The 18840-nt window shown below is 46.1% G+C and overlaps 1 protein-coding gene across 1 annotated transcript in view; it reads left to right on the plus strand.

Moving 5' to 3' along the window:
* TRPM1 (transient receptor potential cation channel subfamily M member 1) overlaps positions 1-18840 on the plus strand; it is a 101261-nt gene that overhangs the window by 4277 nt on the left and 78144 nt on the right. Inside the window, exons 4-5 of the mRNA XM_025986409.1 lie at positions 6914-7068; positions 15935-16045. Of these exons, the coding sequence (XP_025842194.1) occupies positions 6914-7068; positions 15935-16045 (266 nt within the window). The remainder of the gene's footprint in view (positions 1-6913; positions 7069-15934; positions 16046-18840) is intronic.

Consider the following 18840-nt stretch of genomic DNA (forward strand, 5'->3'; position numbering starts at 1 on the left):
TGCTTTGCAAAGTTGTTAAGTACAAGAAATAGAATGACATTCAGGCATTTTAAGTGGCTAGTCATCTTCGTTCTGAACTAAGTTAAAATAAAACATACTTTCTATTAACTTAAAACCCTTGTACTGGGAGCATTTAATATTTTTAGAAATCTCTCTTTTGCTTTGGTTGAAAATGTTTTCAAGATGTCTTATAGTGTGTGTGTGTGTGTGTGTGTGTGTGTGTGTGTGTGTGAATTCTGGATCTGGGAAAATAGAAGTCCTCATCCAGGAGAATAATGGGACCCACTCCCTGATTCTCTTCCATGACCTAGAGGTTAATGGGGTTCAACATCTTAATAGCCCCATTAAAAAAGCAGTAGCCAGAGGCATGTTGATGTGCAAAGGAACCCAGGCCATCAGGGACTGTGATGCCCCCTCATTCTCTAGCTCTGTTAGACTCTGCAATCAGTGAATGAATTAGAGCATCCACTGGGAGCACCAGTGTCCAGGAAATGGTTGGTTCACTGCCCCAGACACGCATCACATACAGGAGCAATTTTCCCAGGCTCCCACAGAAAATACTTACTAGAATTTATCTTGCTCTTTTCCAGAAACTGTGCCCTCAATTGCTATCCACATCAGAGAGAAGAATGCATTTCCAATGCTAGAGATGGCTTTAAGAAAACAAGCTAGTTGCACTCCCCTTCCTGGCTGCCAGGGCCTTCTTGTTGTTGTGTGCCTCCCCACCCTCCCCCACTGCTTCTGGCTCTCACCCTTCCTGGTCTGCTCTCTGCATGAATGTGGCAGGCAGACAACATGCCCTGCATGTTGGTCATGCTTGATATGCCCCAATGTAAAATTAATGTTGAAATGGCAGGTGGCCTCTCTCCATGGGCCACAGGCCCTCCCTAGAGATAGGGCATCGGGGAGGGCAAATATGTCAAGCATGGTGAGGTGGAAAGCATTGTGGCCAGGAATCATGGCAATAAATCCTTTTTCTGTTAATTGTTGGGGAGGCTATACACAAATATGTGAAGTTGTATAACCATGCAGAAAAGCTAAGGGAAGGTCCTGCTCTACACACTTCTCCTCCCCTTCCCCCACTTCTGAGCACACTTGGTGGTTTGATGTCTATCATTCTAACTTAGTGCCACCCAGTCATGCCTGAGCAATTGACATAATTTTAAATTATAGAGCAGCCATGTTAAAAAAAAGTAAAGCCATGTTGAAATAAGTGAAATTAATTTTAGAACTTATTTAACTCAATATATCCCGACTATTATCATTTCAACTTGTAGTTATAAAAAAAACTTATCAGTGACATATTTTACATTCTTTTTTCTTGTTACTTCAAAGTCCAGCCAAATACTATGCTCCCCTTTTTTTGGCTCTAATGTCAGACATAAAAAAGGGCAGTTTGCTGTCTTATACTTGAACTCACAGCACATCTCAGTTAAGACTGGCCAGATTTCAAGTGTTTAATAGCCACATAGAGCCAGTGGCTACCATGTTGGACAACATAGCTCTAGACTTTTGCATATCAAGATCTGTTTTTTTAAAGATTATTTATTTATTTATTCATTTTGGGTGTCTGCAAGCAAAAGCATGAGTAGGGGGAGGGTCAGAGAGAGAGGGAAAAACAGGCTCCCCACTGAGCAGGGAGCCCAGTGCAGGGCTCAATCCCAGGACACCAGGATCATGACCCGATTGAAGGCAGATACTTAACAGACTGAGCCACCCAGTTGCCCCAGGCTAACCCCTCTTAAATGCCTGATTCTACGGCTCAAATGTTGGTGGTTCCAACCCATCTCTGGTTGGAGGGAGGGTGCCTAGGTGAGTGACCTGCTCTACCTTCAGCAGAGCAGGCTCAGAGAGGCAGATGAGCAGAGCTCCACACATACCTCGTCGGAGGTCAGCAGAAAACTCTCCACAAAGACCCAAACTTGATTTTTTGTACAATTACTATTACATTATTTTCTGTTTGTATGATATTGTCTATTAAGTGTTGTCACAGCAAAGGAGCAGAGGAGCAAGACCAGCCCTAGCAGTCTGGCTCCTGAGCTGGCTGCCTCAAGTATCACGTTGAGCTGCACCCACCTCACTCCACTGGCATGTCACCCAGTGTCCTTCCCCACCCTGGTGGCCCCAGCAGTCATCACAGTCCCTGAAAGACACAGTCCTTGTTTGCACATGCCGCCAGCAGTGTGGGGCACCTTCCCAGGTCCTGGGAGTCCTGATAGAGGAAGCCCTTGGGACAGGGACATAGAGCGTGGCAAAAGACCACTGAAAAGGAGAGGGTGCCCCCCATGGAAGCCAGGCAGGCATGAGGTCAGCCCTGGTCTTTCAATCCTCTCTTCCGTGGGCACTGGGCTGCATCCTCCCAGCCAGGGAAGACATACTGGGCTCTCGAGTCATGTCAGGGAGGCCCTATGCACAGTGGCTTCCCAACTTGCTTGCCCTCCTCAGCAAGCCAGCCAAGTGATGCTGGCTGGACTAGGAAGGTCCCTTGTGGCAATCCCCAAGTTCCCAACCAAGGAGGGCAGGGGAAGACTGGGGCAGTCATCCATCCCCAGACCATGGACATGAGGTCTTTGCATTTAGCCATGTCTTCTATCTTCTTTCAGTAATGTCTTATACTTTTCGGCATGCAGATCTTTCACCTCCTTGGTTAAACTTATTCCCAGATATTTTCTTCTTTTTGATGTTATTATAAATTAGATTTTTTTCTTAATTTCCTTTCTGGGTTCTTCACTGCTGGTGTTTGGAAACACAACCAATTTTTGTGTAATGATCTTGTAGTGTGCACTTTTGCTAAATTTATTAGCTATAGCAGGGTTTTTTTGTGCACTCTTTGAGAACTGTGCTATTGTTTCATTTTGAACTGCATCTGTATCCCTCAACAATACATTGTTTAGCTGTGTCTGCTTTTGAGCTTCATATAAATAGACTCGCACAGTGTTTGTCCTTGGGGACTGGTTTCTTTTGCTCTGTATTGTGTTTTAAGAGCCATTCACATGGTGTGGTTTGTCTATTTCCGTGACCATATCATGTTCTCTCGGGTGAATATGTGGTGATAGACTTACAGGTCCTACTGCAGCTGGGCAGCTGGGTTGCTGTTTCTTGGGCTTCTCATAACTGGTGCCATGTGAACATGTGTGTGGGGTCTCCTGGTCCACACATACATGAGCAAATTTAGGGTAGAATTGCTGGACTCAAGCACATGGCTGCCCTGCTTCCCCAGACAATGTCAAAAGATTTTCTCTCCTCTTTAAGGAAGGAGCTCAGAAGCATCTGCCCATTTTGGAGAAAACATTTGGAATGATCCAGAGGAGACAGATGTGTGAGGAGGGACACAGCTGTGTGTAGGAGTCAGGTCCAGCTACCTGGCATGAGGACAGCCTGGACTGGTGGCTTCACCACGATGTGATCTCCTCTCTTGATGTCCATTCACCATCCAGAGCCCTAACCCTTCACCTCTCAGTGTTCTCATCTTTAGAGCCACAGGGAGGGAGCAGGTGCACTCTGTAGACCTATGTCCCCCAATGACCATGGCATCTCAGTTCTGTGTGACAGTGACCGTGACCTCAGTGAGAAATGGGATCAGGTGCTCTGCCTTGTTCCTGCTGTTCCCTCTTCCAAGGGACCATTTTCCCTCCACCGCTGCACCCAGCTAATTTCTACTCAGGCTTCAAGGATAAGCCAAATGCCCCTCCCTGCTTTCCTCATCTCGCAAGTTCCTCCCTAGAGAGAAGTACTTGTTCCTACCCTGGCCCCCCACACTGTACACACCTTTACAGTACCACTGTGTCCACCTGAGAGCTCCTGAGGGCTGAGTGTGCTCACTTCACCTGGACCTAGCACAACCTACCAGGTAAGGGTGCTTCATAAACTACGAGTGTGAAATACATGAATACTGGCTTTCTTTCACATCCTACAAGGTCACTAGGGGCTACAGAGGCCCCACTGAACTTCTGAAGATATATTTTCTCTGATTTAACCCTCCCAAGTTTTATTTTTTTATTTTATTTTTTTTTAAATTTATGATAGTCACAGAGAGAGAGAGAGAGAGAGAGAGGCAGAGACATAGGCAGAGGGAGAAGCAGGCTCCATGCACCAGGAGCCTGATGTGGGATTCGATCCTGGGTCTCCAGGATCGCGCCCTGGGCCAAAGGCAGGCGCCGAACCGCTGCGCCACCCAGGGATCCCCCCTCCCAAGTTTTAAATACTGAGTCGTATGTGGGAACTCTCATCTATAAATACAGGAACAGTCCAGATACTGGCCTGAGTCACGGTCACTACACACCACATTAGTTGGGACAGCCCTAGAGAAAGACAGCAAATGTGAACCCCATACTCAGCCATGCCCCCTCCTCCACAACCAGCCCCCACATGTCTCTTCACAGCCACTCCCATCCCAGGCCTCCCCTGCCAGGTGCATTCCTTGCTGCTCCCAAGACTGGTCCCCTGCAGGAATGTCTTTGTTGAAAGCCAAGAACTTTTTATTATTTGTTACAAGTAAGAAGACAGGGATGTAGCTCTCAAAGCACTGTTTCCTGTGGGGTCAGTACAGGAAGTTTTTATTCAATGTACTGGGGAGTACGGGAGGGAGCATGCATATACATTAAGGAACTTAGACATATCCTATCACTTAGGCACTTAGGTTCAATTGTGCATTCCCAATGTGTCAGCATGCTAGTGCACACATTGTATACTTGAAAAGTGGTAGAAAACTCCACCCATAGGAGGAGATCTTGTATCATAATGAGCTAGAGATAACTTCAGGATGACTCCAGAAGGAGTCTCAGGGTCTCAGAACCAGTCTGGCTCAAAGGGGCTCACGTAAGGGGCTATCAGGCAAGACCTATCTAACAAGAGACTCTCAGGTGAAACACCTGGTGGGGGCCTCATTGGCCAGATCTGTTGGTTCTGCAAAACAAAATGCATTCCTTCTCTGCTTATGTCCCTCCCCAACCTCCCTTCTGCTAATAACACTTAGCCCTCTCGTTTGAGTAACTTCCCTTTGCATTGTAGCTTAAGAAACCTGTCCCATCCTGGCTCTCAGGCTCTTGGAGCTGACTATTGCAAACTGGTCAATCTGTCGCACAAACAGTGCTAAAATATGAGAGGTGCTTGCTGATTAATGCATGCACACTGGTCCCCAGGAGCCTCAGGAACCTGATTTAGCATGGATGATAATATTGTCAGCACAGAGCTGCTACAAAGATGAAAGGGAGAATACTGGTAAAAGACAGCCCTGGAAAAACGCAAACCAAGATTTATGTCTGACATTGCTAGGACTGATGACTGAGCTGTGAGTTTGAGAGGGAAGAGTCTCTTTCTCATCAATTATCCCTGATCTCGGAGACAGATAGGCCAGGGCTTGACTCTCAGCCCTGCCATCTCACTGGCCTCCTGCTTCCTCTGCCATGGACCTGGGAATTAGAAACAATGTGTTCCAATGTCCACCAACCTTACCTGACAGATCCTGGACTTTTTTTTTTTTTTAAGTTGTGAAATTCTTTTATTAGTTTCTAATTTATAGGACTCATCAGTGCCCCTGGTGGTACTGTTGAGACCATTTTACCTAGTTTAGAACTAAATGGAGATTTTTCCATTGCAGTCACTTTCTACAGAAGTTGGTAAGACATTTCACTTAGCATTATCATAAATTACAAAGTGTCCTGTATGCTTTCTGCCACACTTCAAAGCAGCTTGAGAAATGGATTTCCCTTTCATAAAGCAGAAGTTTTAGGATCAAATAGAGTCTTTGAAGAATGCTCAAATGGTCAAAATCCACATGGCAATATCTCAAATATACCAGTATTAAGCATTTGCCAGCTTTCCAAAGCCAAGAATTTGATAGTTGTCACCCAAATACTGTTAAAATTCACAATTTGTTGTAGGCTACCACTCATTTCTCAAAAGCTCTTTGCTTTTCATCCTGTTTATCATAAACTTCAAACTGTCATCTTTCAGTATTCCCTTCATTAGGCAATGTTACTGGAGTGACACTTAGCAAAACCTCCAAGACATTTTCAGACTATAAAGAAAGTTTACCCTACACTCCAGTCCGAAGGAGTCCTTCCTCTCATTACATTATTTCCCATTGCACCTCTTCAAACTCTGGGTTTACTCTCCAGTGCTGTAATGTTCCCTCTTCACCCAACCTTGCTGAATTTCTAAGTTCTTAAGTGACTGAACTCCAGTAGCTGGTTTTCTACAATCTAGATACAATTAACCCTACTATGAAGTAAAATGTTATCAAATGCCTCACATTTTAGGGTACCTCAACATTTTTAAGTGTGACAATGCATTCCAGTAACTGAGAAAACAACAACATGACACTAACAAGTTTACTTCGTAGTGATAGAATACAAATTTTAGATCCTGGACTTTTAAAGGGAAGCTGAAATCTTATCCTGGTTACACTTCATTCAGTTCATGTTCTTTAAGAAACTCAATAACTTTTATTGAATACCAATCTCTGTCAGACAATGGGCTTGAGGTTTTTCACACTGAATTGTATTTAACCCATACAACAATCCCACCTAAAAAAAAATAAAACAAACAAACAAACAAACAAAAAACAATCCCACCTAACAGGCAAGATAATCAAGGCTCAGGAAAGGTAAATAACTTGGCCAGGGTCATAAACATAAAAAACGGTGAATCTAGGAGCTGACAGATATGTCTGCATCCGGAGTCTGTTTCCTTTCACCATGCCTTTGATTGTATTTTTATTTTAGGGACCACCTTCAAAGCCTTAACCCAAAGAAATGGCTTTAATAGGAAAACTTTCAGGCACCAGTGCAAGCCCACTGGAAAGATTCTTTTCAGGGTGTGATTCCATGTGGAATATGCCCAGGAGGTCACAGGGTGGGATACCATGTCCATCGGTTAAATGGTGAGGAAGCTCTCTGTGCAATTGATACAGGCTGGCCGGGTCCAAGGACCCAGAAGGATCTCAAAAGACCTCTATTAATGCAAGCCAAGAAGAAAGTGAGAGTAGAGTTCATTGAAGACATAGAGCAGACACAGTGTCTGGGAGACTCAGAAAGGAAAGGAGAGTGCATCTCGTCTTTGCTCGAGGTCTGGGTTTTTTATTGAGGATTATGATCTGGTGTACATGTCCTCTCAGGCTCTGGTCAAAAGAAGGTTTGACCTCCATAAGTGTCCTCCATAAGTCATGTATGCCCTGGAGCCAGGGGTTTCGGTGGCAAGGTGGTCTTGGAAAATGTATATGCTGACCTCACCGGATTACTCCTTGCATGTTATCTATTGTGCTGGAAGTCTCCAAAGAAATCATTAGCTCCTTGACCTTTACAAGGAGGACATACATTAAGGCATGTGTAAAGGAGGGGGTGCAAGTTCTAGCAGGATACAAGTAGTCTTTCGTGGCACCTCTCTAGTTTTCCTATTTCACAATGGCTCAGAACGATGCCCACAAATATCACTGAACTGTCATTTTTACAAAGTTCTTTACAAGAGTGTGTGTGTTTGAATAAACCAGAAGGAAATGTCTGAAGGGTTACTGCTGGAAGAAAGGGGAAAAAAGGGGTTGGGGGTAGAAGGAGGGAAAATCACTTTTTAATTTAGCCATTTCTAAATCTTCTTAATTTGCTGCATTGAGCCCATATTAATTTAGGGATGATTGTTTGTTTGTTTATAATTCTAAGCAAAGGGGAAAAAACCCAAACCATCCCCACCCCCTCCACAGGCCCATGGAAATGGCCATCCTCACCCCCACCCTATGCTCCAGGCACAAAGGTTTTGGGGCCATCTCTTTAAGGAAAAGACTAGAGAAACTGTGAACTCCAAATCAAGTTTCAGGTCTCGGAGAGATGAATATGGGGCCCTATAGCTGAAGTTCTCCGCCCTGTGATAGATCATCGCCCACACCAGTGGCCTCCATGCCTCTTCATGTTACAGGGTGAACATGTTACATGGTGACTCCCAGGCCACCCAGCACCCATCCACTGTGCCCTCTAGAATGTGTCTTCTCATTATGATCCCAGGCCCCCTGTAGCCTGGGCACAGGGGTACAAGAGCAGCTGGCTCTGGGGCTTCCAAACAAACCAGCTTTGGCCACTCACCACTGACAAAATCTAAAGGCAGGGAGACGAGTGGTGGCAAAACAAGAAAGGAATTTACTTCAGTGATACCAACACTGGGAAGACAGCAGACAACTGCCTCAAAGACTGTCTCCCAAGTGCTGAAAATACTTCTCGGTTCATATAAGGAGAATGTGGGACAAACGTCAGTGGCTATGTGTGATGGGAGTAAAGGTCAGGTTGATCACTCTCTTGGGGTCAATCACGTGGAGTCTTGCTGGTGTCAGGCCAGTCCTTATTGTGGTTCCCATTAAGGGATGCTAGGCCCACCAGGTCTTTGGTCTGAGTTAAGAGATAAGCTGGAAAGAATTTAACTAGTTAGAAAATACAGACTAAGGTCAAAATGGAGGAAGCTGAAGTCCTCTGCCACACTCAACACAGGCTTCCCCACCGTCCTGTGGCAGAGGCGTGGGCCTCGGAGAGCCAACCTGCCATGGTTACCAGTGACCTATTGTGGACACCATGCTGAGCCATACTGGAGTTTGTGAGAGAAGGAACAATGAGTGCCCTATATACACTTACCAAAATATCCTTGCATGTTTTAACCTGTGTGGGAAAAGTGAATAAGAACTCTGCAGTCAAAAACCCATGAACTATATGAAAGTCTCACACTGCCCAGCGTGCTGGCACACCACTGTAAATCCTTGTACACCGCCCAGCGGGGATGGCTGGCTGCACAACCCAAGAGCTGTAAGCTGATGGGAAACAACCTTCACACAATGACGCAAGGTCATGAAACAAGCAGCCTGTCTTTAAATTTTTGATATTGTGCTCACAATGGATTCTTTGTACTGACTTGAGTTTTTTTTAATCTTGTATGAAATGTTATTTATCTTAGGTACTAAATTTTGGTCACGCCTTACTGGCCTCTCCCTAACCCTGGCCCTGCCTGTCACCCAAGAAAGGCACAGCAGACCCAATAGCCCTATGCCCTCTCTGCAGCTTCCGAGCCCCTCCCTGGGTGTCCAGGCACCAGCGCTGCCATCAGAGGCGCCCCCTCTGACTTACTCCCCTGTACCAGGAATTGGAGTTCCTTGAGAGGTCTGGTTGGAAGGACTCAGAGTAGCAGGAGGCTGAGTGCAGCATAGGCAGTGGATCTCAAAAGCTTGTTAAAATACAGATTCTCACACCCTGATTCTGATTCCAAGTCCTGGCATGTAACCCAGGTGCCTTCATTCTTTAAAATTATGTTTAATTGTAATAACATACACACTACACACAGCATAAAATATACCAATCTCGCCATTTTTAAAAATACAGTCCACTGTCCCTGAGTACATTTATATTGCTGTCTGGCCATCATCATCATCTTCTCCAGAGGATGGAGAAACTGAAACTCTACCCATGAAATATGAACTTCCCATTTCCCCTCCTCAGCCCCTGGCAGCCACCCTTCTAACTGTCTGTGTCTATGAATTGGATTGTTTTAGGTACTTCATATAAGTATTTGGCCTTTGTGACTGGCTTGTTTCACTCAGCATAATGTCCTCAAGATTCATCCACATTGTAGCAGGTGTCAGGATTTCCTTCCTTTCTAAGACCCATAATAGTCCATTGTATGGACAGAACACATTTTGTTTACACATTCCTTTGTAGAGGGACACCTAGGTTGCTTCCACTGTTTGGCTATTTTGAATAATGCTGCTGTGAACATGGATGTACAAATATCTCTTTGAGACCCTCTTTTCAATTCTTTGGGGCATATGCTCAGAAGTGGAATTACTGAATCATATGATAATTCTAAGTTTAATTTTTGGAGAACTACTATACTGTTTTCTGCTCCATTTTAAAATCCCACCCATAGTGCACAAGGGTTCAGATACTGCCCCATCCTCACCAACATTTGTTATTTCCTATTGTTTTTTAATAGTAGCTACCCTAATGGTATGAGGTGATATCTCACTGTGGTTTTGATTTGCATGTCCCTAATGATTAGTGATATTAAGCATCTTTTCATGTGTTTGTTGGCCATCTGTATGTCTTCTTTGGAAAATGGTGATTCTAGTGCTTTGCCCATCTTTAAATCAGGATGTTTCCTCTTGTTGTTGCTTTTGTCATTGTTAAGCCGTAAGGCTTAATATTCCAGATGTTGATTCTTTTTTTTTTTTTTAGGATTTATTTATTTATTAGAGAGAGAGAAAAACAGCATGAGCAGGAGGGGCAGAGGGAGAGGGAGAGAGAATCTTAAGAAGACTCCCCAGAGAGTACAGGCCCCAACTTGGTACTCGATCCCATGACCCTGGATCATGACCTGAGTCAAAACCAAGAGTTGGACACCCAGGACCTATGGAGCCACCAGGAACCCTGGATGTTAATTATTTATCAGATTTGTGATTTGCAAATATTTCCTTGTGTCCTATAGTTGCCAGATATCTTCATTTTTAACCATCTACCCTGCATACTTTGAGGAAGACTGGCACAGACCCTATGGACCCCCTTCCAGAAGTAAGTTTCTGGGCCAGGTTCTGTTGAGAAACAGGGCTCAAGGGGAAGAGATAGGGAGCTCCTACTGGCCCATTCTGGGAGCAGTGGCAACCCTGACTTGAACATCCAGTCTCTGGCACTGGAGGGGGAAGAGGTATGTAAGGTGGTACAGGTCCTGGCACGCAGAAACTGTGGCTTCCCCTATCTACAGAACAAGGTATCCTCCTTCAAAAGCATGATTCCCCACCACCCCCCCAAAAAAACATGGGCCACCCCTGGATCCCATTCTATAATGAGGAAGAGAGGCCACTCACATCTGTGAAGCACAGCTTGTGTTTAGAAGTGCCTGTCTGGCTTACCTTTATGTGATCCTGTAAATGGGGAGCAGAAGCATCTGAGATCCAGATGGGCATGTCACTTGTGGAGCTTTCTGCTCAGATGGCTCTACCAGGAGCTGGGGCTAGAAGCTGACCTTGGCTACCTCTCCTTTTCTCTCTTCATCACCCCTGCCAACCCTGAGCTCCTGACGGTTCACCCTGTGTTTTCAGGCTCACTGGAGAGCCAGCAGCTGGAGTACAAACCATTTATGTTCCTTGCGCATTGGTCCTCATTCATGAGCAGCACAGCTGTTTGGGAGTGGGAGAATTGGATAACCCAACACGTGGCCCATTTTTGTTTCCTCTCCTCCTTCAAATAGTCCAAGAAAGTGCATGTGTGAGTTGGTCCCACTAGGCCTTCATTCCAGGACATCAAAATATTGATCTGGGTCCGGGGTCTCTTGCTGCATCTGTGAAACCTGGAGGTCTTTCCTATCAACAGTAAAAATGAAGAACAAGTATCAAAGACTCAGTAGCCTAAGCCCAGCTCCTACCTATGTGGCTGGCCCAGCTGTATAATTAAGTAGCAGAATTACTCTGATGGACTCTCCTTTTCTTTGGTTTTGCTTTTGTTTGTCCTCCTATTTGACTATTGTCACTTTCTCAAGGCAAATACCCACCCTGCACTCCATTTGAAGGTTAGCATCCCCCTCACTTAAGGTGAGGTCAGCCTGGCAGACAGCACATTGAGAAGTGTATTCAGCATCTGTGCAGCACCGCTTTGAATTAAAGACATTATCTTATATGATGTGACTGCCTCAAGAATGATCATCCCAGAAACAAATGGGTGTGTGCTCACATTTTAACAGGAAAACTCAGTTTTGATGAATTCCACACACTGAATTCTGGCAAGATTTTGTCTTAGTCTATTCAGGCTGCTACACCACCGTAGACTGGCTGGCTCATAAATTAATTTATCCCAGGTCTGGAGGCTGGGAAGTCCAAGATCAAGGCACCTGCAGATTTGGTGCCTGGTGAGGACTTCCTGGTTCACAGAGGGCTGCCTTCTCACTGTGTCCTCACATGGTGGAAGGGGCGAGGGAACTCTCTGGAGTCTATTCTGTAAGGGCACTAATCCCACTCATGAGGGCTCCAACCTCCTGACCTAATCACTTTCCAAAGGCCCCACCTCCCAATACCCTCCCATTGGGGTTAGGATTTCAACATATAAGCATGGTGGGGGGGTGGACATAAATATTCAGTCCATTGAACTTTTTCTACAAGTGTAGAAAATATAGATAATCTTTTGTAATTGTGACTTTAACTACTAGTGACCATTCAAGACCTGTCTATGACTCCATTATTTGCAATCACAGCTCAAAATATGCATAAATCTAAGATGATGGAATGGCAATTAGATGTGTTATTGGAAGATTACAAAGTTAGTTATGCTACTAAAACCCCAAGGTGTTACCATGAGGCTGCCGACCTCACCCTCCACCTGCGGAGCCAACCGCAGCTGGGAGACCCTGGGCTTAGAGACTGAACACTGGCCAGGTATTGTGGGCTCATTCTCATTTTCTCTTTAAGGTCAGTTATAATTTTCCTTAGAGAATTAAAAACCCTGGGAAGCCTGGGTGGGTTAGTCGTTGAGCATCTGTCTTTGGCTCAGGTCATGATCCTGGGGTCCTGGGATCGAGTCCCACATAGGGCTCCCCAGAGGGAGCCTGCTTCTCCCTCTTCCTATGTCTCTGCCTCTTTCTCTGTGTTTCTTATGAATAAATAAATAAATTCTATTTTAAAAAGGAAAGAAAATTGAAAACACAATATGAACAGTAAGAAATGAAAGGGAAATATTCTGCAGCCCCTAGCACAAACACAAATCATCAAGTTAATAAATTTGCTTCCATTTTTCATGGCCTTATTCAAGGTATCCCCTCTAAAAAGAGAAATGTCTTTAGAGCAATGCTCTTTTCAATAGCCAAGGAGTGGCAACAACCCAGACGTCCATGAATGGCTGAGTTCCTCCAGTGGAATATCAGTGAGGCATTCATAGGAATGAAGCTCAGAGACTACTGACTGCACCCTTTAAAAGATGAATTTTAGGGTGTGTTAATTATATCTCATTTGAAAAAGAAAGAAAGAAAGAAAGAAAGAAAGAAAGAAAGAAAGATCACTTCCTACTCTGTTCTTGGGACTCTGGTCTGGAGGATGGTGTTACTGTAGCCCAGGGAGGGTCCCTGGATAGAACAAGGCTGGAGATCTGGGATCTGGGGAGGAGGGAACTCGCCCAAGGGAGCAGGGGACGTGGGTTCTAATGACCCCCCAAGCATGTCCTGCAGACCAGCCCTGTCACCTCCTGGGGACTGTATCAATAAAGCAAAGAAATCAGATCTTGCAGCTCTTATAAGCACTGTCATTGGAGTCTCATGTTGTCATCCCCATTTTACAGATGTGGAAACTGAGGCCTAGTGCCTGAAGGGCAGCCATGCAAAGGGTCCCTACTTGAGGCTCCTACTGGTTGTCTTTGCTGTAGGGACCAGTGAGGCAGAGTCTGTCCTACAAGAGTCTCCCTGAGGGGCCAGAGCAGGAGTATCAGCCAAACCACTCAAAAATTGCCTGTTGGGTGGGGCTCATGACCTCCTACATGGTGGGGTGAGTGAGTGGAGGGGGAGTCAGAAGGAACAATTGTGGAGTTTTAACGCTTGTGCACACAAAGATGGGTGGTTTGCGACAGTGCTTTGGCAGGGAAGTTATTTGATTCTTGGGTTTGGAGAGTTGCCAGGCCCATAGGTGCTCCCAGAAGCCAGGCAAGGGTAGGTCAGGGGCATGTGTGGGGACCCACTGGTACCTGTAACTGTCCAAGGATGTCTGCTGGTGTCCCATGTAGCAAGGGCATTCCAGAGAAGCCAGAAGTCAAGATTTTCAGATGTAATCTCCCTCTCAGTTAATAATGGCAACTAATTCTTGTCTTTTTTTTTTTTAAGATTTTTTTAATTTATTCATTAGTGATACAGAGAGAGGGAGAGAGAGGCAGAGGGAGAAGCAGGCTCCCTGTGGGCAGCCTGATGCAAGACTCAATCCCAGGACCCCAGGATCATGACCTGAGCCAAAGACAGACACTCAACCACTGAGTCACCCAGGGTTCCCAGGGGTTTTAATTCTCTAAGGAAAATTATAACTGACCTTAAAAAGAAAATGAGAATGAGCCCACACTACCTGGCCAGTGTTCAGTCTCTAATTACTATTAATTTTGGCCCAAGAAACAGGGCCACTGAGTAAACAGAGACTTGCCTGACAGTAAACCAGCTCTTATATATTGGAAGCCACTTCCCAAGGTTGGTCACATCTGCCCAGGCCAAAAGCCACTCCCTATTGTCTTGGCTCTGCCTCCTGCCTTCCCCTGTCGCTTGCACCTCCTCTTCCACCACAAGTTGCCGGCCCCAATCCCCACCCCTCAACTCCCCTCCTTCCAAACCCCACCCCTGACTCCCATCATGCCATCCCAGCCCCACCTTCTCAAGGGTGTCCCCCTGCAGACTCCCCCTCCCTCCTGCACCTCTCCTAAAGGGTCATCCCTACTGTGTGTACAAGTTCCAGAAAGTCAAATTCTCCTGACTCCTTGCACCCCTCTAGCTTCCACCACTTCGGGGCTTCACAGGAAACTTCTCACAGGGGTTGGTGCTGGCTGTCTGTGCATCCTTGGGCCCCACCCTCTAAATCTATGTAAAAGTCCAGAGAACAGTCTGACAGTGAGCATCTGGGTGATTGTACAGAGGTTACCTTGGTCATCTTTACAGCAGCTTTTTCTTTCTTTCTTTTTCCTTCCTTTACAAAAAAAAAAAAATCATAATAAAGACCTGGTAGACCCTGGATACCTTTGAGAAGGCTGGGGCTGGGATGGGGTGATGGGAGCGGGGGTATGGAGGGGAGAGGGGTGGAGGAGCGAGGGATAGCTTGGCTGGGGCAGGGGAAATGGAGGTGTTCTAAGCCCTTGAGCCATCATCTGGTATAGCCCACCATGGACACACAGCCTCCGGCAGAGGGGCCATCGCCACTTCTGCACCAGTGCATCTGTCTTCCAACTCACTGGCCTTTATTCTACAGTCCCCTCCTCGGCTCCTTGGGGCTCAGTGCTAGGGCATCTTTCTCTCTTATATGTGTAGTCTTTCCTCTGCAATCTCAGTAATTCCCATTATCTTAGATACCTTAATAAGGTCCAATGAGACACCTCTGCTGTACCTGGAAGTCTAACAGGTCCCTGGAGCCTGGACTTTCCTCCCAGAATCCATTCCTGAGCTATCCCACTTCCAAAATTGCATCATTAAGCACCCAGCTCCACAAGCCAGAAAGCCAGGGGTCATTACTGGGTTCCCCTTCCTTCAGCCTTATCAGCGAAAGGTCATGCCTTTCCCTGTCCCTCCACCCCCACCATCTATCCCCAATCTGCCCACCCCCACTCCACCTTCATTGCACCCAGGCTAGTCCAAGCCTCCAGCATGTGTTGCCTGGACCACACTCCAGTCTTCTACTGGTGCCCTGCCTCCCTTTTGCCATCTCCATAAGTTCACGTATTCTTCTGCCCACCCATTCCTGAGGCCTAAAGTCCCTGCAGAACATGCCCCACCTGCCTCTCGAGGTCCAAGGTCTGTCACATATCCAGTTCATGCTCTTCAGCAACTGCCCCAGTTTTGCTTGCTGCAGGTCCCTCCATGAGCTATTTCTATCAGCCTAGAATTTTCTTCTGATCTTTCACTTCTCAGTTTAAATGTGTGACCAGGTTAGCCAAGACTTCCCAATCTAACAAGCCCTCCAACCCACCCCGTACGCACACCCATACCTGATCACACACTCTTCTTCATTCCCTTCATATGCTTCCCACTGTCTGCAATGCTCTGGTTTCTTTGTTGCCTTGCTTGTTTGCCGTTAGTTCTTCCTGACCTCAATGGAAGCCTTATGAGGGCAGGGCCACGACGTCCTGGCTTGCCTCCACTACCTGCCCATAGTGATTAAAAAACATTCATTTGGAAGTGGGAAAGCTCAGTGGGATAGCCCCGTGCTGGCCACATGGTGACACCCATAAAATATGTGGACCATGAATAGGTAGCAGCCTGGTTTTTGCCTGCACTGCACTACCAGGAGAAGTCCGTGGTGGGCTCATCACATGATGAGCCTTCTCTTGCCCCTTCACAGCCCACTCCCAATCTCACACAGGTGAGGGGTGGAACGAGAAACCTATCCCCTCCCCTCCATTTCTTTGCCCATCTGCTCCTGAGCATCCACCTCTTCCCTTTAACCACCTGCTCCCCTCCCCCTTTCCACTGTCCACCTGCATCCTCACTCCCTCTGCTGTGCACCTGCTGTTCCACCCACCCCACCATCCTTTGGCCCCAAATGTCTTCAGCCCACCTTTTTAGATATTGCCACGCTATGAGGTTTAGCTCAGTCCCTTTCCTCCCTGTACTTACCCTCTCCAAACTCCTGACACCCAGTGGTTTTTGAACCACCAACCAAAGCCTTGACAACACACTGCCTCTGTTTCTTCATGCATCTACTATCCTGTGCTATCCTGTGATAAAACATAATGACCAGGATTTCTATTTAAATCTAATACCTCCCAGATACTTTACAAGTGTTATTCCAGGTGAGGCTCAATCTATGAAAATCAGTTTCCATCTGATTTTCATCTGAGATGAAAAAGTCACAGGTCAGAGGGCTTAGGGAGCATGATGGTGGCACCACCTCCATGTCCCCTCACTCCACCTCACAGACAGACTTTCCAGTGAGAGAGCATGCTAGCAGGTCAGATTTTAATCCCCAATGCCAGTGTTCCTATTATCTTGCCCTAAAGTGTTTAGAATAATCATTTGTGATGGGCAGGAATATTTTGGTTGAGTGGGCAATATCTAACCTAACAGGGGGATCTGAAGGGTTTATAAATGACCCCTAAGAGGCTCTGTTCTTGCATTTCACAAGGACACACTTTGCAAGATTCCATGACTCTTTGTTGTTACCTTGGCAGTACTCAGCCCTGGTAGCAGAAGCTGGAGGGGAAGGAGGAATGTTTGACTAAGAGGTCCTCCACCCTTTGCCTTTCACCTGCATCAGTGCTATGCAGCCACTCAGAGGCTGAGCTCCTCCCCATGGCGAACAGACTTTCCTCAAGTGACCTGGGTTACCTCCCTTCTGCTCTGTGTGCACCCACTGGGGGAGTGTGGGCCCAGAAGCCAAGATCGTGGTAGGTGGTGTTGATAAGAGCTGAGGGCCCTGGCCATGCTCCTACTGAGTGATTTATTGACTCATTTAGTCATTATAGGATATTGAGCACCTCCTCTCTGCCAGGCATTCCTGGAGGCACTAGGGATAAAGCAGAGAATGAAACAGGGTTTCAGCTTCCATGGCTTTTGTAGGAAGGGAGAGAGAAGGGTAGAGAGGAAGGAGGTCAGTGGGCTGAAGCCTTATGAAGAACAGGGAACAGGGCTTGGGGGTGAGATGGGGAGTCAGAGAACCTCCTTAAAGAGGGGACATTTGAGCAGAGACTGAAACAGTGTGAGAGACTGCATGCAAAGAGTGGCTCTTGTATCTTTTTTAATCCTCAGAAGATTCTAGAACATTTCTGGAGACTCAATAGTAACTTGGAATTTTGAACAAGAATGTTCTTTAGGACTAAATGTTTTAAAATTCAACAGTTAATACTTAAAGCAAAGCACTTTTTCCCCCAGGGCAAGTCTGTTAGTCACATGCTAGCTTATTCATTAGGTGAAAAAAAAAAAAGGATTTTTGGTAAAGCAGAGGGAAATGGGTTTGGCCTGCAGAATGCCAGCTGCTGCTTTTGCCCAGGGCTACAAGCAAGGGCTGGGGCTTGGCACTCTGAAAACAGCCCCTCCCAAGTTTGGGGGGTAATGTGCAAGCCAATGCTCCCTGAGGGTCACAGATGCCCTGCATCTGCATGTAAAGGAGATGGGGGTGGGGGTGGAGGAGCACTCTGTGATGGAGGCATTTAAACGCTGCTTGAGACAGAACAGATATTAATAAAAATAAGAGGCACATTACTGCTTTCCCAGTCCTTCATCACCTCAGCATATTAAATCTGGTGGGGAAGGTGACATTTCTCCTTTTGATGATATGAGACCTAAGCCTAGTTGTCCAGAAGCTAGATATTGGTTTCTTGATTGCCAACTGTATTGGCACAGGTCTCCTGGAAGTGCCCACTGGCTGATTTGTTGTGTGAGGAGGGCTGAAAGGGAGGACCTATGTGATAGGGAGAGAGGCAATGCTTAGCAGGGAGCAGGTGGGTGGCACTAGAGAGGGACCAGATAGAAGGCTGTGAGGGGGTGGGGCAAAGAGGCCAGGGTGGAGAGATGAAAGGGCATTCCATGGTCATGACTCTATAGCCTCTAGAACCATTCCCCAATCTTTCCTTGTCTTTCATGGACTTGACATTTTTGCAGAGTATATGGGGCAGTTATTTTGTAGGATGCCCTTCAGTTTGGGGTGTCTGAAGTTTCCTCTTGATTCGATTCAGGTTATGTATTTTTGACATTTTTATCCTCAGTGCATTTTATTGGGTGGCTCATGGTGAATATTTGTTCCATTATTGATAATGCTCACTTGGTTTTAGGTGGTGTTCACCAGATTTCTCCACTGCCAAGCCATTAATTTCCTCTATGTAGTTAATAAATATCTGTGAGAGATACTACTAGATTATGTAAGTGCACTGTTACTCTTCAAACTTTTATCCACTACTTTTAGTATTCATAAAACATTTGGGATATTCTGATATTCATGCCTTTGAAATTGTTGTGTTGGTCCCAGCCTATTGCTAGTGATGCTTCTGGCTAGGAATACCTGAGGCACTCGTCAGGACCTGTGTTACTCACAGCAAGTCCCCACATGTATTGCCCCCATGAGACTAATGTTGTGGCTGGACCAGCCCTTGTCATTCTTATCATGATTCCATGATGCACTTCAGCAAAAACCAACAGGAAACTTTGAGGAACAAGATTTAT

The sequence above is a fragment of the Vulpes vulpes genome, chromosome 14, assembly GCF_048418805.1.
Source record: "Vulpes vulpes isolate BD-2025 chromosome 14, VulVul3, whole genome shotgun sequence".
NCBI lineage: Eukaryota > Metazoa > Chordata > Mammalia > Carnivora > Canidae > Vulpes > Vulpes vulpes.